At 46.4% G+C, this 21,103-nt stretch overlaps 2 protein-coding genes and 1 non-coding gene across 3 annotated transcripts; 2 read left to right on the top strand and 1 right to left on the bottom strand.

Moving 5' to 3' along the window:
* Positions 1-1,806: 1,806 nt before the first annotated feature.
* LOC124684090 (tRNA modification GTPase MnmE-like) lies at positions 1,807-6,107 on the top strand. The gene is made up of 9 exons (XM_047218489.1): positions 1,807-2,241; positions 2,332-2,470; positions 2,605-2,726; positions 3,231-3,434; positions 3,514-3,573; positions 4,664-4,802; positions 4,973-5,091; positions 5,246-5,470; positions 5,587-6,107. Exons 1-9 carry the CDS (start codon positions 1,816-1,818, stop codon positions 5,779-5,781), a joined length of 1,629 nt encoding a protein of 542 aa, XP_047074445.1. The 5' UTR covers positions 1,807-1,815; the 3' UTR covers positions 5,782-6,107.
* A 302-nt stretch (positions 6,108-6,409) lies between these two features.
* On the top strand, positions 6,410-6,495 carry TRNAY-GUA. The gene is given in 2 exon segments: positions 6,410-6,446; positions 6,460-6,495. It is a non-coding gene; the product is annotated as a tRNA-Tyr (tRNA).
* A 5,262-nt stretch (positions 6,496-11,757) lies between these two features.
* Positions 11,758-12,965, bottom strand: LOC124682691 (FCS-Like Zinc finger 6-like). Its single transcript, XM_047217330.1, has 2 exons — positions 12,364-12,965; positions 11,758-12,247 (listed from the first exon to the last, which is right to left on the bottom strand). Exons 1-2 carry the CDS (start codon positions 12,723-12,725, stop codon positions 12,070-12,072), a joined length of 540 nt encoding a protein of 179 aa, XP_047073286.1. The 5' UTR covers positions 12,726-12,965; the 3' UTR covers positions 11,758-12,069.
* Between the last annotated feature and the right edge of the window lie 8,138 nt (positions 12,966-21,103).

The following is a 21,103-nucleotide window of genomic DNA, read 5'->3' as shown; positions in this document are numbered from 1 at the left end:
AGTTAAGGCCAAGGAGACTCATTGCTCTCGGCGGCCCTGCCTAGCAGGGTCCGCCGCTGGATCGTCGAGTCGATCAAACACCGAGCCAGTTCTCTGTCCTTCTTCCTCTTGCCCATTCAGCTTGTCAAACACGGAGTTTACCTTCTGCCTTTTGCCGGCCGACCCCGGCGTCTCCTCTCCAACCACCTGAACAGGCACAGGTACCCAAACCATCTTCGAGTTCCTCTTCTTATTCTTGTTGGCGCCCAGTGGCTCCTGATTTACCCCGGCCATGGGAGGATTATGCAAATTCCGAGGGCGCCTAGTATAGGTTCCTCCCTGATTCTTCTTCAGCCTAGAGCCCAGTGGCTCCGTTGCTACATGCTGCTCCCTGGCCGGTGCCCTCTGATCTCTTCCCGGACTAGTGACATCCGCTGTTTCCTCCCTCCTCACTCTCTCGCCAGTGCGAGATGAGCTTGAGTAGGACTGATCATGAAACAAATTACGCCTTGGAGGCACATCCCTTATTGATGCTTCTCCTCTGAACATACTCTCCGTCCCCGCCGACCTACTAGTATAACTGCTAGATGAAACAGAAGGACGGACAGGGGGTGGTGGCCTCTGATTGCGTCTCGGAGAAGCCCTGAGCCACTCACCCCATTGCTGCACCTCTTCCTTTTCAGCCGTGCAAACCCCTTCAGGATGAACTAGACGTCCACAATCAAAACAGAAGTGCGGCACCTTCTCATACTTGATATCAAACCATGTACCATTCACATCATCACTTGATTGTCTGAGGCACACTCCTCTCAACAGAGGTTGGTCAACCTTCACAGCCACCCGGATGCGGAGATCCTTTCCCCACGCCATTCCATCTTCATCTGTCTCAACACTAATAAACTTGCCAACCCAATCACCAATTAGTTCCCCATAAGCCCTATTCATCATATCCATGGGCAGGTCCAGAACCCTTGTCCACAACTCCAGCTCATCAAACACCATATCAGATGGTCGTATAGCACCATCGAATTTCTTCAGCAAGACCACATTAAAATCAAACTGCCACGGCCCTCCTTTCATCACATGTCTATAATCTCCCTCAGACAAGAATTTGACCACAAACCTGTTTTCTCCGATCTCTCTGAACGTTGCTGCATGGTGGAGACCCCAGGCTCGCTGCATGGCCCGCTCCAGGGCGCCGATCACCAACTTGCGTGGTGAGCACACCTTGCCCACCGCCGCCCATCGCGGATGGATCCGCGAAGCCCCTGCATCCTTGATCACCAGCCCCGTCGCCTCCTTGTCCGTGAGCAGGAGATCTCCCATCCTTGCCGATAAACCCTCCGCCGAATCTGCTCCACCCGCTTTCACCGGAGATCTCGACGGTGCCCGGCGGCCGCCGCCAGACCCCCCAGACGATCTTACAGGTGAAACCATCCGAAGCCCTACGTCCCTCCCGCAGAAGTCCTGGAGCTCTGCCGATGAGACACCAAAAGACCACCGTCGCACGACAAGGATCTCGCCGTCGAGACCCAGATCGCCGCCAATACCACCACACGAGAGAGGAAAACCCTAGCTAGATGCGATCGCCTCCCGATCGCCCTAGGCGTAACTTCCGCTCTTAGTGGACCCACGTCATATCACATCTACAAGAGGCAGGCAGCAGCAGCAGCGAATTTTGACTCTGCCCTGAATCTAGACAACTTGTTCGTGGACGGATGGAATGCAATTCTGTCGAAAGAAAGCGATCGACTGATGACAGTACCAAATGCCAGATAATACCGTCCGTGTGCCCTTGTGGACAAGTTCCAACAGCTCGCTGTTTATCCCAATCCAATGGCTCGTGCTCTGTCTCGCCTCCTCTTCCTATGGCGCCCTCCCGCACATCTCCTCCGCCGCCGCCCGCTAAACCCTAGCACAAAACCTCTAAGCACGCGCGCGAAAGCTCTCGCCTCCGGTCACTCCCTCATACTCCCCGGTGATGGCCGCTCGCCTGCATCCTTTCCCTCTCGGCGCGCCGCCCACCCGCCGCCGCCGGACTACGGATGCGGCGGATCTCCGGGGACGATCGCCGCCATCGTCACCTCCCTCGGCGGAGGTCCCGCGGCCGTCGGAATTGTCCGGCTATCCGGCACTGACGCCGTTGCCGTCGTCGCTCGCGTATTCCGGCCGGCCAGGAAAGAGCCAGAGTCCTGGAAGCCTCGCAGCCACTTCGTGGAGTACGGGTTCGCGTTGGACGGAGATGGCAGCGTCATCGATGAGGTAATGCGGCTTTGCTGCTCTCTGCCGTTTTGTGTTCTCTGTGCATACTCCACTATTGTGAATTCCCATTTTTGTCTTCCGATTTTGAAGGTACTGGTGGTGCCTATGCTGGCTCCAAGATCCTACACCCGGGAGGATGTTGTGGAGCTCCAGTGCCATGGGAATGATCTGTGCTTGCGGCGTGTGCTGAGGGCCTGCTTGGAAGCTGGTGCCAGGCTCGCCGACCCTGGTAAGCTCACTTGCTAGTTTTGTCAGCTACGGTCCGGCAAGAATCTTTTTGTTCCAAGACTGGTGAAGCTACCTTGTGATTCAGGTGTCTATCTTGAACAAACTACAGGCTCAGTGCTCATTTTCGTTTGTCAGGTGAATTCACTCTTCGTGCATTCCTAAATGGGAGATTGGACTTGGCTCAAGCAGAGAACGTCTCCAGGCTTATTTCAGCTAAGTCCGCAGCTGCAGCCGACTCTGCCTTGGCTGGCATCCAGGCATGTCACGGAATTATGCTGTGGATAACTTAATTTGTGTTAGCCTGTTAGGTAGACCTTGAGAATGGATATGTGTGTGACCATGTCAGATGGGTTTTTTCTGTTTTAGATTGTAAATACAGAAGCTAAATTGTTTCCGATTAAGGAGAATCTGCAATAGCTTGTTTATGTAGGGTAGAAACCAGGGGCTGGCCAGGGGGTGCCCCTGTTACACGGCGCCCTCCAAAACATGGAAAAGACTATAGTAGTTAGGATATGCGAATGATTGGTAAAATATAGACCTAAAGACTTCTGTTCCGATTACTGAAATGTGGAGAAGTTGCATCTATTCAAGACTTGCTTTTTTTTTCTTGTGCATCCTATTGAAAAATTCCTGGCTCCGCCACTAGAAACCCTTTTGCATTCCGAAGTTTAACATTGCCTGCTCCAAGGAATCCCAATGTAAAGCCTCTTTGAATAATAAATAGGTTCTCCAATCTGAAGTATACTTATGCTCTACTGTAGGGAGGCTTCTCTACTCTAGTGAAGTCATTGAGATCAAGGTGCATTGAATTGCTCACTGAAATTGAGGCTCGTTTAGATTTTGAAGACGAAATGCCTCCATTGGACCCTATGACGCTGCTCAGCAAAATTAACAGCATGAAGCAAGAGGTTCAGGATGCTCTGGATACTGCAAATTATGATAAGCTCTTACAGTCTGGTCTACAGGTACATCATTATTTGCATGGTATTGAAGTGTTAAAGAAAACATAATGAAGAATGAAAAGTACATTTACAATTGGTGCAGATAGCAATAATTGGCCGCCCAAATGTTGGAAAGTCAAGCCTCCTGAATGCATGGAGTAAGGTATGCTCTTGGATATCTCTTCCTCGTTATTTCTACTTTATGTTGGCACAGCATCCCCCTTTTAATCCTCTGTTTTGGTGTTCTGTGCTTGTTAAACTTTGTTGTTTTCTTGGTTTTATCCGTAAGTTACATGAACTTTATCTTATTGTTAGAGCAAGTTTAGTAGTAGAGCCAACTGCTGGCTATAAGCCATCGCCATGTCATCTAAAGCCAGCTCTGTAGCCAACATGTATAGTAGTTAGCTCTAAAAATTAGCTATGTGGCCCACCTTACACTCACACAAAGTGCCTAGGAGCTCGTGATAGAGCTAGCTCTTGCATGGGGCAAGGCTATATATGCATGAGTTCCTTAAGTGCTCACAAGGCAGCATGATGGCAGCTCTCTAAAAATAGATGAGTTAGGATTGCTTTCCTAAGGGATAGAACTAATTGATATATTTGGTTGTGAGTCATCGAGATTAATTAAGCAAGAAAACTGAAGGAATACCTTCCACCTTGCTTCCTACTGTACCTGCCAGAGCAAATGCTCCTCTTTCTCCCCACAAACCTAGATCCATGAAACTTGTATAATACTGAAGCTCCAGTAGATGGCCAATGCAACGTGATCTGCATGGGGATTTTGTTCAACAAACTCTGTCCTCAACAGAAATGTTTTTGTACTTAATAATGCTGGCTGCTTAAGAATGGACTGCACTACAGTGTGGCTGCTGCTCTTTTTGTTTTTTCCGCTTGCATACTATCTTGACCAGTGCAGTTACCTCCCTTTCCTCCTTTCCCTTGCTCACGCTCTCATGCCATCCACCATGCCCCATAAAGCCTTCATCTAAAGCAGCCCCGGTGATTGTTACTCGTTGGGCACCCCATGCGTCGTTGCCGCTGTCTGCTTGTCATCTTGTTGCATTCTTCCTTCTTCTCTGCGCCCTAAGTATATACATCGAATGCTCCCACTATAATTTAAGAGTACCAATTGTAATCTATAATTCCATATATTAAATGTGAATCACATATTCACATATGTACTTGGATAGTTTGATTTATTTCGTGTGGCAGCCATAATAGTTGATATTGGAGCTTAAATGTCTAGCTTGCAGAGTGAAAGAGCTATTGTTACTGAAATAGCTGGAACAACAAGGGATGTAGTAGAAGCAAGTGTCTCGATTCATGGAATCCCTGTTACCCTTCTAGACACTGCTGGTATAAGAGAAACTGACGACATTGTGGAAAAACTTGGTGAGCTTTTATTCTTCTCAGAAAAATATATTAGAGAAAGATAATAACGATATGTGAATCTCAAAGTACGAACTTACGTTGAATCTTGCGGTGCATAGAGTAGTATAGTAGAAATAATGGTAATGAAGTTGTTAGGCTTGATTCTTGTCTTCCATTCTGCTCTTAACCAGGTGTAGAACGATCAGAGGCTGCCGCACTGGGAGCTGATATGGTTATCATGACAATAAGTGCAGTTGATGGGTGGACTGAAGATGACACTAAACTTATCGAACATGTTATGATTCATAAGGTATGTCAGTCACATTTTCTCACCAATTCAGCCTGATGGCTTGTATTTTTTGCATGCGTTGTTCAGTAGTGCTTGCCGCATATTAGCTGTGTCCCTTTATATATGAAGAAATTAGATGATAACTATTATATTCTTTATCCTTTTTGATGATCAGAAATCCCCAGGTTCTGTAGTGCCAATGGTTCTTGTTATCAACAAGGTAGATTGCACACCATTTGTTGCAGGAGAACAGTTCGAGAAGTTCAGTGGAATTTTCAGAAAACATGTACACACATGTGCAGTCACTGGTAAAGGCATCTCTGAGTTAGAGAGGGCTGTAATAGAGGTTAGAGGTCTTGAGCCCATACCTTCCGGGGGACGCCGGTGGACTGTAAACCAGGTAAATATTTCTGTGTGCCATCAGTTGAAACCCAGTAGTTCTGCTCTGTGAGAATTGCTGCTTCAATTGTTTCATGAAAGATTGTTGACTGTTTTCCAATTCCATTTGTTGTCCAGAGACAACTGGAACAGCTCATGAGGACTCAAGAAGCTTTCACAAGACTAGAGTCGTCGATCAGTGAGCAGTTGCCATTGGATTTTTGGACTATAGACTTGAGGGAAGCTGCATTGGCTCTGGCAACAATCAGTGGAGAGGACATATCTGAAGAAGTTCTGAGTAACATATTCAGCAAATTTTGCATTGGAAAATGATACGCCCTGTAGAACCATGCTGGTCCTCACTAATTGGCCCTTGGGTTATATTGAGCAGGGCAGTAACATAGAATGTTCTGAACAAGTCCCCAGAAGCTGTGGCAGTCACAGAACAGAGCAATGAAATTGGAACTATTTTGTGGATGGGGTCAAATATTTTGAGCTTGAGACTTACTTAAGTTGTCATTGTTCTCCAAATTATCTGTGTTATGAACTATTCCAAATTTGTACGCCTAGTATGTGATGTGTTCAGGTCCTGTTTAACTTTATAATAGAAAGAACAATGAATAAGATGAATGTAAATACAATAACTCATTTTTTGGTGATACTGATGGCTGCATGCCGCAACTCCATGAAAAGATGAAAAGAAAGGGTTTCTCTAATCACAGCTCATAATAAACGTTTGACACTCGAAGCTTAAAAACGCCTGGCAAATTTAGTACTTCCAAGATGTAAATTGCACGTCAGTTGGTAGAGGAGTTTGCGTGACCATGGCCGCACTTTTACGACCCTACTTAGAGCTTGTGTCGTCAAAAATACTATTGCTTCGTCGGTTTGACGTATAAGCAGAAGTTGTGAAAACAACATGTATAAAATAAGATAACTAAGTTACGAACCAAAACAAAACCCGACCTTAGCTCAGTTGGTAGAGCGGAGGACTGTAGTCGTTGCAGATAAATCCTTAGGTCACTGGTTCGAATCCGGTAGGTCGGATATTTTATTTTGTATTTTTCCTTTTGCGAACCTGAATATATTTTTGTGTCATTATTAAATCAAAACGCATCAATGCAGCTAGTAACTTGGAATGATCGTTACTTAGCCGTAAAGATGTTTTTGTGCATGATTATCCTTAAATACACGCACTACTAAAACAGAACAAATGGAGTAACAGATTTTGAAAAAACCAAGCAATTATCATCCATGATTTAGGGTTTAGGAGATCACACAAGTTCAGGGCGTAGCAAATACATGATCCAGATCACTTGGAAGACGATGATGAGGTTCTTTAGGCTACTGCCTTCACCATGATGTGCGATCTAGGGAGCTTCATGAACTGGGAGTAAGCTAAATTATGCAAGTTCAATATACATGTCTTGACATAATTGCTCATCAAATCCTAGCTACTTTAAAATATACAACGAACATCGTCATCGTCATGCATGCAACCACAAGCACTACACGTAGTAGTGCTTGGACAGAAAGTTCGTAACTCAGTCATCTAAACAAACCCGTTGCCATGAGCCCTATTGTTGAAGAGGTGGCTGAGAGCCACCATCTTTGCCTCAGGCTGGACATATTGGAGGCACCCATGATGGCGGAGTAGAGGCTAGGGTGCACGTCGGGAGGGGAAGCATTGGTGATGGTCACCGCCACCGCTTTTGCGGCCTCGGTCATGAAGGTCATGTGGCTAACGCCCTCATCAACGAAGACCGACCTCTTCCTCTTTCATAGTAGCATGAGCAAAATATGCACTTCCAGGACGCGGAGTAGCACTAGTGCCAGGACCGGGAGAGGGAGGCGGATGGTAGTCGCTGTCAACGACTAAGGTATCATACTCCTCCGTGCCATGCTCGTCAGGGGAAGGTGTACCTAGAGGCTCACTGGATCCCATGGCATATTTGCTGGTGACTAGGCCAAAGGTGAAGATCTGTTGCATCTAGTCGACCGTAGTTGGTAATTGGCTTGTTCAGGAACTCAATGTCCTTTGGGTGAGCCTAATACAAAGGGATATACAGTTGGTTAGTCAGGGCATGATAGAAGACATGGTTAGTTGTGCAAGTTTATGAATGCAATCGGGTTAGTACCAAGACATGGCCTATGCAGTGCTCATCCTCTAGGAGGATGCTATGAGTGTCCTCATCCCATCCGGTACTGCGGAGGTCTCTCAGCTTCGTGACATGGATCCACCTGGTTCTCCACTTACGCAGGTGGTTGTACACCTGCTGTGAGGACACCTCCTATTGGCAGTAATCAAATATCTTGGCAACATTATTCAGATGCACCTCCTTGAACCCTTTGTTTGTCCTGACACCACTCTTGATGATCTCACACTTCTTGTTCACGATGAACATGGAGAGGTAAGGTGGCCACTTCATAGTTGACTTCGCCAACTTTAGCCCACGGTATTGTGGGCCTTATCTGCCTTGATCGCCTTCGCCCTGGCGATCATGAAAGCAACAACCATGTCTTGCTCGTCAACAAGTACATAACGCATGTCGTGTGTCGGGTAAATCTCCCCCTCCTGCGGATATGTGAGTGCTAGCAGTGGGTTCTCTTGGATCTCCGGAACAAATGGAGGCAAGTCCTGGGTATCCATGAGGGTCTGTTCGAAGTCATCGTGGGTGTGCACCTAGCTAGGTAGGGGTCAGTTAGAACTGGAAGAACCTAAAAACACTAGATATGGGCAAGATTATATGTAAATCTACCACACCGGCATCTACAATACCAAGGTTTTGACTAGATCTACCACAAAGAGGCTTACAAATATGACCTGCAATAGCAAGATTTCGTACAGATCTGCACAACAGGCACATAAACTAGACATACACATTTGCAAGCTTGAATGAGAACAATGGCTATAGAAAAACAAGGGCTAGCAAAATAGCTAAATCTTCATATACTGAGCAAGATTGAGTAAGCCACAAATATACCCATTACTCTACTCAGATTGGGCAAAGGTTTGCTCCAGTTTTTTTTTAAACATCACACCCTGCTTGGTTACAAACGTCGGATAATAAGTAGTCAGGAGGTCTTATAAGTTACCTGCCTCTGAGAGAAGGTTTGCAAAGTCTCAAATAGGACGGAGAAAATTTCACCCGAATTTTTTCAGATACTTCTTCCACATCCAATGCCATTTTGTCTGTGTTAAATTGGCCAACCGTACTGATTAGCCGGAGGCCATTGTTTTCTCCGTCTCCTGAAAACTTGAACTGAAGCGGCGCTTTGTTCGAGAGTTATTGCTACTTGTATAAACTGAACTGTAGTGAACGGCAATCTGAAGAGAGCAACGGGCAAGTGTACATAAATGAGAGTAAGGGTGAATTCTCTTGTTTTCTTTCTTTTCACTTTTCCTTTTTGTTGGGAACTCATGAGAACGATCTTCTGGTTTGCAAGAATAGGGTCGGGTCTGAACTTTGAACTCTCAAATAATAATGCCTTCATCATGTTCAGGTTGACTAGTCTCCCTTCAATAATGTACTCTTTGCTCTCTTACGTCAAAAAGAAAATGTTCTACTTCAAATAGGCTCATTTTCCATTTCATTTTTATGAGATAGTGAGAATGAAAGAATGATTTTTTGAGATCCCAAGAGCGATGAATAGGAGAGGCTCCAAGTGTAGTGCGACAAGTGGGCGGTGAAGGATGCTCGTCAGTTGCACGCGATTTGGACGCGAAGGCATCTCTTCTGGAAGGACCACCGTCCACTGGTGACACCACCAGATAGTGACAGGGTGTGCTTTTCCTCGTAGTACGTATTGTGCTATCCCGGTGAGTCACAAGGAAGCCTCACGAAGCAAATAACGCCCCACCCAGGGAAAATATGGTTGGTTCTTTTTGTTGCAAATGAGTGTTTTAATGATGTGGTTGTATTTGCCATCTATTTATTTTTTGGTCATGTTAGGATGTTGAGGCCGAAAGGGACCTAACAGATCTGAACGGCGTGCCTAAACATTTGATGCAAAACTTGGGAGGCGTATGAGGTGACTTCATCAATTGAACTATGTGCGTGTGTTAATAGAGGTGAGTGTATGTACGTATTTGTGAGTGTCATCTATACTATGTTTTGCAAAAAAAAAAAATCTTATCAATGTTGTACCTCTTGTGTTCATCATATTCCTGCATATAATTCATCAGCCATATCCCATGTGCATGCTTTTCTGTTGATCGATGAACCCCACTTCCTTGTGTATAATTCATCAGCGCAGGCTTACGTTTCCATTTCCCATAACATTTCTTTTTTTTTCGAGAGCACGTCAAAGGCGTACCATATCTTTATAGAAGGCAGAAGTTTGAGTACAAGAACGGCACCACTCGCTACAAGCAACGAGCGTAACCCCACACAACACCGGCTACAGACCAAACAACCACAACACAAAGAACCTGCCCTAAGCAACAAACCAAGCCGCGTCTCGACCGACGCCAAGCACCTCCTAAAAGGAACGGCTGCCAGAGAAACTTCCTTGTCAACGCACCATCCGAAGAAGATCAATGGCGGGACTTGGACGGATCCCAGAAGCTGTCCTCCAGAACATGCTAGCAGCGGCGAGCATAGCGCCTAGGAGAACTGCCAAGAACCGCTGCGTCGCCGGATTAAAGCCGCCAAGGACCTCTGCGCCTTGTCTTCCTACCCGATGCTCCCAACAGAGTTACGACGACAAAGACGCCGCCATCGAGCCGATCCACAAATCGAGGCTTTCGCCCGAAGACAACATCCAGCTCCAAGCAGGTTAGGGAGATTCCGACACTCCTGGGCGGCGCCTCCAAGGAGGGGAACGACACCCGCGGGCGCCGTCGCCGCCGGCCCGACTGAGCCAAGCTAGACTTTCGTCCGAAGCGTCGCAAGCCTCCCCACCTCCGGAACTCGGGGCCATACCGTCCGTGAGGTCTCGCACCGCCGCCGTCGCAGCCCCTCGTCGATGAAGTCGCAAAACCGCAGTAAACTCCGAAACACCCACCGCATGGCTCAAGGCAAGGCGAAGATTCCAACTCCAACTCCATCCCGACGAGGCACCGCAGCCTTCACACCCGCCGGCATGAAGCACCGCGGCCATCACTCCCGCTCCTCCGGCTTGAGCTGGGGTGGCCCTCCACGGACGCTGCCCGCTCCAGGCAAGACGTCCCTCCCAGCCTCCCCGCCCCCCAGACCCAGATCGGGCCCGCAAGCCCAGATCGGGCCCGGGCCGCCAGCTCCTGCCTGCCTGCGACGCCGGCGAGGAGCACCGCAGTAGCGCCGGCCATGGTGGCAGCGGTCCTCTGCTCGCCAGGGCGCTCCCTGGACGAGGCCTCCGCGCCGCCGCCACCCCGCCTGCCGCTCCCGGACGCCACTCACGAAGCCGCTGCACCTCCACAACCTCCCTCCGCCCGCCTCGCCGGGATCTCCTCTCCTCTCCTCTTCACCCGACCCCTCCGCCACGCGCCGCCGGGGACCACTCTGTAGAAGCCGACAGACGCAGTCGTCGCCCGCGAGGAGGCGACCACGCCGCCGAGCTCCGCCGCCTCGACCTCGAGGAAACGCCCGCCGCGGCGCGCCGGCCCGCCGCGCAAGGTGCCGTCGCATCCTCGTAGAGGATCTCCAACGCCCGAGGGAGAGGCCCCGCGCCACCTCCGTACGGACAAGATCCAAGAGCCCCCGCCGCCGGCACCTTTGGTGGAATCGCCCGCCCGTCGCCCGCGGGGAGCGACAGGACGGGCCCCCGACTCGCGACCGTATTCGTGTGTTTCATTTCCCATAACATTTCACGATTATAATTCTGAAGCAACGTTTTCAAATCAATTGTAGCGACAGCTGTGCCCATGTGACTATGTGAGCAACCACCCATATAACTCTAGTATATATGCATTATTGCCAAGATTATTAGACACGTATAATGACTTGCATGCATCGATATCCACGGACGCGCACTTGCTATCTAGCATGACATATCGATTTTTCTTCGATTCCGATAGAGAAAGATTCTCCCAGTTGGTGCTAGTGGTGACACAATGCAATGCATGATTCCTGTGCGCCAAGAGAACATATATAATGGAGTGATCAGTAATAATTATGTTAAAGCAACTGGGATTTTTTGTGTCCCACATCAAACCACTACTAGAAATGCAACTACAGAGATGTGTTCATTTGTGACAATATTTGCACGTATATAACAAATGCAGATATGTGGGTACTAATTTTGAGACCTAAATATGTTCATTCGTGATCTATTCTAAAATGTGTACTACTAAGTTTCAAAGTTTGTAGCTTACCACGAAAAACCCAATTGAGGGCGTGAAATGAGTGGCCTAGAAGTTGGATTCAGATATGCCTCGGTTCAAACATGGTTCTCAAAAACGAGTACTCCCTAAATCCGTGACAATTATTTAGGGCCCGATGATTTCATAAAGCATAAGGCCGGCGTAATCAAAATGCACGGTTGAGCGAGTGCCCATGCCCTCAGATCACATTACAACTGCTCATCCGGCAGATAATATATGGGCGTACAACTTACGCAACCCATCACCCGTTGGCGTGCGCAGCCAGGTTGACGAGATATACGACTGATTCCAGCTATAACAGCTAGCCCATCTTCGTCTCAGGCGGCGGCGAGCGTTCCTTCAGCGGAGGGCTTGTCTGAGCTGGCGCTCGCCGACGCCACCGTGTCCGCCATGACCGGCGTCGGCTTCGAGGTGGCGAGCGCGCACTTGTCCTTCCACTCCTCGTGCGTTATGTGCTGCTCCCTGCACTCCAGGCTGCAGAACGCGGTGTCCCCCCTGCACGCGCGCGTGACAAGAAGAAACAGATCAGTCCATCTGCACGCGCAGGAAGCCATGGCGCATGGGAATTTGAGAGAACCAACCGAAGGGGAAGGAAAACTCTGCGGGCGCACCTGTACATGAAGGTGTCACGGCCGGGTCCGAGGCGGCGGTTGCAGAGGCCGCAGGCGCGGAGGAACGCGGCGGTTTCGACGGCGGAGAAGTCAGCCGAGTTCCGCCGGTGGCCCACCAGCGCCGGCGCCGCGCGGGCACGGTACGCCGCCAGCCAATCCGCCCTCTTAGCGGCCGCGCCGCCGACCCACCCGTAGGCTACCTCTTCTGCAGCCTCCTCGAGCACCCGCAGCTCCGACTCCTCGTCAGCCTCCTCGGCCACGTCCGCCAGCACGTCCGGCGGAGCGAACTCGGTCATGCTCGTGGTCCTCCTCATCGGGTGACGCGAAGGCACCGTCCTTCCCTGGCTCTTCATTCCCATCATCGTTTCTTTCTCTGTATATACCCTGTATATGACTATATAGTTAGGCTGTTAGGCACTTGGCGAGTTACAGTGGCCGGCCAGAGAAGAAACTAGGTAGCTAGCTAGCTACGGCGAGTTGGTGTATGAATATAGAGTTGGGAGGAAATGGGGCAGAGGAGAAGGAAGGTTTCGACATGGCCGTGGTTGCGGAGAGGAGGAAAAGAGATCTGGTTGGTGCAGGGAGGGGAGAGGAGCGGAGGGAGATAAAAGGAGGGTGAGGCGGGAATCAAAGCAGTTGAAAGGGATCTCCCAGCGTATCGGAACCACGTCAGCTACCACTGATTGCAATTTTCCCTGACGGTTGTCTAGAAACTGGTTATTCCCAGGGCCAGCCCATAGGCGCACTTCTACATTTTTCATTCAGGTGCCATCGGAGCTCTGGTACCCTGCCCGGCCTTGGTTCACTGGTTGGGAGGTTTTGGCCTAGGGTTTTGTGGGTTTTGCCCTCTGTTCTACTGCATGAGCTCAGGGGTACTCATTGGCTTTGTGATGGCGAAAGAGCGGCCGTTGTCCTCTGGGACAGATGATGTTGCTGCCATGATGTAAAAGCTGAGGCCTAAGGAGGAGGACATGGATGACGTGGTCTTTCAGGAGGAAGCGAGACAATCTGAGGAGGCGACTCGTTGGTTGGCAGTTGTGAGGGTCCATATCGAGACTTAATTCAGCCACTTTTTGTTCTTTAAAAACATGTGCTCCACTTAGAATCTAGCTAAAGAGTGGAGGGTTTAGCAAGGATGCTAGAATTTGATCGTAGCTTTGGTGTGGCTAGTAGTGGCTGGTTTATATATTTTTATTTTGAAGAATGATATTGATATTGAAATAAAGAATTTTTTCAAGGTGCCACATTGACTCGTGGGTTACTGGAGATGGAAGAGATCAGTGGAAGCTAACTTGTATCTATGGTGAGGCTGCTCGACATCTGCAGTGCAAAACCTGTGACACGATGGGGGACGATCTTAAGGGGTGAATTGAAGTATGCTGCCATGATTATGTACTGAGGATTTCAACGAAATCCTTTGGAACCTGAACAGTTTTGACCGAACGAGAGAGATAGTGCCCAGATAGAAGGGTCTCGAGAGGTTATTGATGTTTGTGATCTTGCTGATCTCATGTATTCGTTTTGGAGTAGATTTGGAAGAAGAAAGTATCAGGTGGCGAATATTGTAGGGTGCGCTTGGATCACTCCTTAGGCACTGCAAGTTGATCCGAGATGTTTCCTTTTTCCAACTATCAAGCATATGAAAGTAGTTTAAGTATAATCATAGCCCCATACTTCTTATAATGAGTTACAAGATGATGCTCCTAGATATACTAGCAAAAGCCTGGTACCCACTAGGGCTTCGTGGGTTTTGCTCTCTATTCTACTCGACGAGCTCGAGGGGACTCTTTGGCTTTGTAATGGTGAAAGAGTCGTCGGCGTTATCCTCTAGGACGGATGATATTACTGCCATGATAAAGCTGGGGCCAAAGGAGGAAGACATGGATAACGTGGTCTTTTAGGAAGAAATGAGACTATCTGAGGAGGCGACCTGTTGGTTGGCAGCTGCGAGGGCCCATATGGAGAGTTAATTCAGGCACTTTTGATTCTTTAACAACATGTGCTCCACCTAGGATCTAGTGAAAGAATGGACGATTTAGCAAGCATGCTAGGATTTGATCGTATCTTGGTGTGGCTATTAGTGGATGACTTATGTATTTTTTTTGGAAGAATGATATTGAAATTGAAATAAAGAATTTTTCAAGGTGCCATATTGACTCCTAGGTTATGGAAGAGATCAGTGGAGGCTAACTTGTTTCTATGGTGAGGCTACTCGACATCTACGGCACAAAAACTAGGACATGATGGGGGTCTTAAGGGGTGAATTAAAGTATGATGTTGATGCCCACAAGTATAGGAAATCGCTGAAATCTTCGATGGGAAGTATTACCCAAATTTATAGTTCGACTCAAAGGGAACACAAGAATATCAATAAGACTTTAGAAATTGATATGTCACTCTTAACCACACATGTATATCAATAAACTCACAAAGCAAGTGGTGATTTTATGGCAGTTGATTTAAAGCAATCGAACAAGTAGTAAACAGTAGCAGCAAATTTTCAGTTTCACCGGAAGTAGTGATGTGTAATTTTCAGTGTCTAAAGGCATAGGCATGGGGTGATATCGGGGTGTTGCATGAATGATATTGGTCATATAATGTAATCCTAACAACTTAGCATTTATCTCTAATGCAGTTGTGTGTAGGTGTGTGATCCTAAGATAGTTATGCATACTAACCAAGAGAATTTCATAACATCTTTTGTCATGCCTGCCCATTTCACCGGGGCCAACTTGGATCTACGGGCAATTAAGGTCTATCCTTTCGAATAGCCCGGAACAAAGCATTAACACTTCATGAACACACAATATCCTCAAACTATCGCATATTCTCATTGTTTTCTCTAACTGTCACTTTAGGGTTCGCAGGTTCAACACAATAATAGGCAATAAAGTTCAGTATTGAAATCATGTCACTCGGGTCCTAGGAACAAGCATTAAACATAGCAAAGGTGTACCAACACTCATACAAGAATATCCTCAAGACAAATACCTCAAATCTCGATACATATGGATGATTACATGATCCATCTCATCCAATCCCCATCCACCTCACATGCCTACAGATAACTACTCACATATGATGATGGAGAGTGAGCACATGGTTGTTGGTGATGACGTTGGTGACGATGATGGTGACGAAGACTTCGAAATCCCCCTCTCCGACTTGAAGAGCAGGACCAATCTGACCCCCGAAATGAAGATTGTGGATGTGGCGGCACTCTGCTTCGTGAAAAGCTCCGTGCTTCTGGATACAAGTTTTTCACGTATATATGGGGGTACGCAAAATGGGAGGCCAAGGCGATGCTCCAGTCCCAAAAGGTCATGGGTGGCACACCCAGTAGAGGGAGGCGTGTCACCTGTACTCATTTGGGCTTCGTGGCCCCTCCCGTGTGTTTCCAAAGCTCCAAACCCCTTGTTTTGGTGAAAAACTTCCGTGGTATTTTTTCTCGATTTTATTTCCTATGAAAATAGACAAAATAAGACTTTTGCTAAAAACAACATCTGATTCAGCAGTTTTACCCAAGTATGGTGAGATTCTGGAGCAAATCATCGAGCAAAGTACTTGGAAAAGTAGATACACTTGAGATGTATCAATTTGCATGGTTATGTATTGGGGATTTCAACGAAATCCTTTAGAATATGACCAATTTTGACTGGACGAGAGAGAGATAGTGCCCAGATAGAAGGGTTTCGAGAGGCTATTGATGTTTACGAGCTTGCTGATCTTGGGTATTCGGTTTGGACTGGACTTGGGAGAAGAAGGTATCAGGTGGCAGATATTGTAGGGTGCGCCAGGATCGCTCCTTAGCTACCGAGTTGGTCCGAGATGTTTCCATTTGTAGTTGTGAAGTATATGAAAGAAATTAAGTCTGATCATAGCCCCATACTTCTTATGATTGAGTTACAAGATTATGCTCCTAGACATACTAGCAAAACCTTTCTAGTATGAATGCATGAGGGAGACTCATGAGGGATCTAAGGATATGTTGGTGGAGGTGTGGCAGTCTTCGATGTGGTGAACCTCAGTCCATGAGTTAGCACAAAATCTTTCATGTGTTTCTCATATGATTAATGCATGGGGCAAGGCCACCATTGGTTCGGTTAGGCATGACATGCGACTTTTTGGCAAAAGATTAGTGGCATGCGGGATGAACCGACCATGGTGGGACCAACCGGTGAGAAAATAGCTATTGAACATAGGATGATTGACCTTTGCTATAGGGGAAGAGGTTATGTGGACGCAACGATCATTGTAATTGAAGCCTGAGTGAAGGGGATGAGTGAATGCGAGTGCACACTTAAGCAAGAATAATAAAATCACAATGCTTGTTAGATTTGATGGAACGCATTAGATGATGATGAGTTGGAAAGCATGACTAACCAATTGTATTCAAACCTTTATGCACCGGAAGGAACAATTAGCATGGAGAACGTACTATCTCACATACCGACAAAAGTTGATGCCTCAATGAATGCCAAGCTAAATGAATCTTATAGCAAGGAGAAGTTGTGGATTGCTTTGTTTCAGATGTTTCCAACAAAAGCGCCAGGTCCAGATCCGCTGCATTTCTTTCAACGGCATTAGCAGTTAAGTGGGATGAGGTGATGGATACTTTAATAATAGAGCTTAAAGGAGATGAATCTCCGGAGGAGAACAATGAAACTCCAAAGTTCCTTCAAGAAATTTCAAACAAAATAAGACATTTCGAGTTCACAGAAGTTTTAACGATCACTGTTACGGGTGTGTCGACCGTACCATGTTGTGGTGACCCGGCATACCACTGCATGGTGTAGTATGCAAGTCTGATATAACACCATTGAAACACCGTTCCACTAGTATTATATCGCTCAGAGTGGTACAACAGAAACATATGCGGGTCCAAGGCATGTCTATAGAATTACAACATTGACTCTGTTACATAAGATCATCACAACCTCCTACTTTACAATGAGGTAAAACTGCAAGTAAACTCCAGAAGAATGATGCGTGTAGTTGACACGTCCGTTGGGAACCCCAAGAGGAAGGTGTGATGCGCACAGCGGCAAGTTTCCCTCAGTAAGAAACCAAGGTTTAATCGAACCAGTAGGAGTCAAGAAGCACGTTGAAGGTTGATGGCGGCGGGATGTAGTGCGGCGCAACACCGGAGATTCCGGCGCCAACGTGGAACCTGCACAACACAACCAAAGTACTTTGCCCCAACGAAACAGCGAGGTGGTCAATCTCACCGGCTTGTCTGTAACAAAGGATTAGATGTATAGTGTGGATGATGATTGTTTGCAAGAACAGTAAAGAACAATAGCAGCAGATTGTATTCGATGTAAAAGAATGGACCGGGGTCCACAGTTCACTAGAGGTGTCTCTCCCATAAGATAAATAGCATGTTGGGTGAACAAATTACAGTCAGGCAATTGACAAATAGAGAGGGCATAACAATGCACATACATGATATGATGAGTATTGTGAGATTTAATTGGGCATTACGACAAAGTACATAGACCGCTATCCAGCATGCATCTATGCCTAAAAAGTCCACCTTCAGGTTATCATCCGAACCCTTCCAGTATTAAGTTGCAAAACAACGAGACAATTGCATTAAGTATGGTGCGTAATGTAATCAATAACTACATCCTCGGACATAGCATCAATGTTTTATCCCTAGTGGCAACTGACACATCCACAACCTTAGAACTTTACGTCACTGTCCCAGATTTAATGGAGGCATGAACCCACTATCGAGCATAAATACTCCCTCTTGGAGTTAAGAGCAAAATCTTGGCCAGAGCCTCTACTAATAACGGAGAGCATGCAAGATCATAAACAACACATAGGTAATAGATTGATAATCAACATAACATAGTATTCTCTATCCATTGGATCCCGACAAACACAACATATAGAATTACAGATAGATGATCTTGATCATGTTAGGCAGCTCACAAGATCCGACAATGAAGCACATGAGGAGAAGACAACCATCTAGCTACTGCTATGGACCCATAGTCCATGGGTGAACTACTCACTCATCACTCCGGAGGCGACCATGGCGGTGAAGAGTCCTCCGGGAGATGAATCCCCTCTCCGGCAGGGTGCCGGAGGTGATCTCCGGAATCCCCGAGATGGGATTGGCGGCGGCGGCGTCTCAGTAAGGTTTTCCGTATCGTGGCTCTCGGTACTGGGGGTTTCGCGACGAAGGCTATTTGTAGGCGGAAGGGCAGGTAAAGGGGCGACACGAGGGGCCCACACCACAGGCCGGCGCGGCCAGGGCCTGGGCCGCGCCGCCCTGGTGTGTCGCCACCTCGTGGACCCACTTCGACTCTCCTTCGGTCTTCCGGAAGCTTCGTGGCAAAAATAGGACCCTGGGCGTTGATTTCGTCCAATTCCGAGAATATTTCTTTACTAGGATTTCTGAAACCAAAAACAGCAGAAAACAACAACTGGCTCTTCGGCATCTCGTTAATAGGTTAGTGCCGGAAAATGCATAAATACGACATATAAAGTGTATAAAACATGTAGATATCATCAATAATGTGGCATGGAACATAAGAAATTATCGATACATCGGAGATGTATCAGCATCCCCAAGCTTAGTTCCTGCTCGTCCCGAGCAGGTAAACGATAACACAGATAATTTCTGGAGTGACATGCCATCATAACCTTGATCATACTATTGTAAACATATGTAATGAATGCAGCGATCAAAACAATGGTAATGACATGAGTAAACAAATGAATCATAAAGCAAAGACTTTTCATGAATGGCACTTAAAGACAAGCATCAATAAGTCTTGCATAAGAGTTAACTCATAAAGCAATAAATCAAAGTAAAGGTATTGAAGCAACAAAAAGAAAGATTAAGTTTCAGCGGTTGCTTTCAACTTGTAACATGTATATCTCATGGATAATTGTCAACATAGAGTAATATAACAAGTGCAATATGCAAGTATGTAGGAATCAATGCACAGTTCACACAAGTGTTTGCTTCTTGAGGCGGTGAGAAATAGGCGAACTGACTCAACATAATAGTAAAAGAAAGGTCCTTCAAAGAGGAAAGCATCGATTGCTATATTTGTGCTAGAGCTTTTATTTTGAAAACAAGAAACAATTTTGTCAACGGTAGTAATAAAGCACATGTATTATGTAAATTATATCTTACAAGTTGCAAGCCTCATGCATAGTATACTAATAGTGCCCGCACCTTGTCCTAATTAGCTTGGACTACCGGATCATCGCAATACACATGTTTTAACCAAGTGTCACAATGGGGTACCTCCATGCCGCTCTGTACAAAGGTCTAAGGAGAAAGCTCGCATTTTGGATTTCTCGCTTTTGATTATTCTCAACTTAGACATCCATACCGGGACAACGTGGACAACAGATAATGGACTCCTCTTTAATGCATAAGCATGTGGCGACAATTAGTATTCTCATATGAGATTGAGGATATATGTCCAAAACTGAAACTTCCACCATGATTCATGGCTTTAGTTAGCGGCCCAATGTTCTTCTCTAACAATATGCATGCTCCAACCATTAAAGGTGGTAGATCTCTCTTACTTCAGACAAGACGGACATGCATAGCAACTCACATGATATTCAACAAAGAGTAGTTGATGGCGTCCCCAGAAACATGGTTATCGCACAACAAGCAATTAATAAGAGATAAAGTGCACAAGTACATATTCAATACCACAATAGTTTTTAAGCTATTTGTCCCATGAGCTATATATTGTAAAGGCGAATGATGGAAATTTTAAAGGTAGCACTCAAGCAATTTACTTTGGAATGGCGGAGAAATACCATGTAGTAGGTAGGTATGGTGGACACAAATGGCATAGTGGTTGGCTCAAGGATTTTGGATGCATGAGAAGTATTCCCTCTCGATACAAGGTTTAGGCTAGCAAGGTTATTTGAAACAAACACAAGGATGAACCGGTGCAGCAAAACTCACATAAAAGACATATTGTAAACATTATAAGACTCTACACCGTCTTCCTTGTTGTTCAAAACTCAATACTAGAAATTATCTAGACTTTAGAGAGACCAAATATGCAAACCAAATTTAGCAAGCTCTAGGTGTTTCTTCATTAATGGGTGCAAAGTATATGATGCAAGAGCTTAAACATGAGCACAACAATTGCCAAGTATCAAATTATTCAAGACATTTTAGAATTACTACATGTAGCATTTCCCAATTCCAACCATATAACAATTTAACGAAGAAGATTCAACCTTCGCCATGAATACTATGAGTAAAGCCTAAGGACATATTTGTCCATATGCAACAGCGGAGCGTGTCTCTCTCCCACACAATGAATGCTAGGATCCATTTTATTCAAACAAAAACAAAAACAAAAACAAAAACAAACCGACGCTCCAAGCAAAGTACATAAGATGTGACGGAATAAAAATATAGTTTCAGGGAGGAACCTGATAATGTTATCGATGAAGAAGGGGATGCCTTGGGCATCCCCAAGCTTAGACGCTTGAGTCTTCTTAAAATATGCAGGGGTGAACCACCGGGGCATCCCCAAGCTTAGAGCTTTCACTCTCCTTGATCATATTGCATCATTCTCCTCTCTTGATCCTTGAAAACTTCCTCCACACCAAACTCGAAACAACTCATTAGAGGGTTAGTGTACAATAAAAATTAACATGTTCAGAGGTGACATAATCATTCTTAACACTTCGGACATTGCATAAAGCTACTTGGACATTAATGGAACAAAGAAATTCACTA

This window comes from Lolium rigidum, chromosome 1 (genome assembly GCF_022539505.1).
Source record: "Lolium rigidum isolate FL_2022 chromosome 1, APGP_CSIRO_Lrig_0.1, whole genome shotgun sequence".
NCBI classification, from domain to species: domain Eukaryota; kingdom Viridiplantae; phylum Streptophyta; class Magnoliopsida; order Poales; family Poaceae; genus Lolium; species Lolium rigidum.
This window is presented reverse-complemented; position numbering and strand designations above follow the sequence as displayed.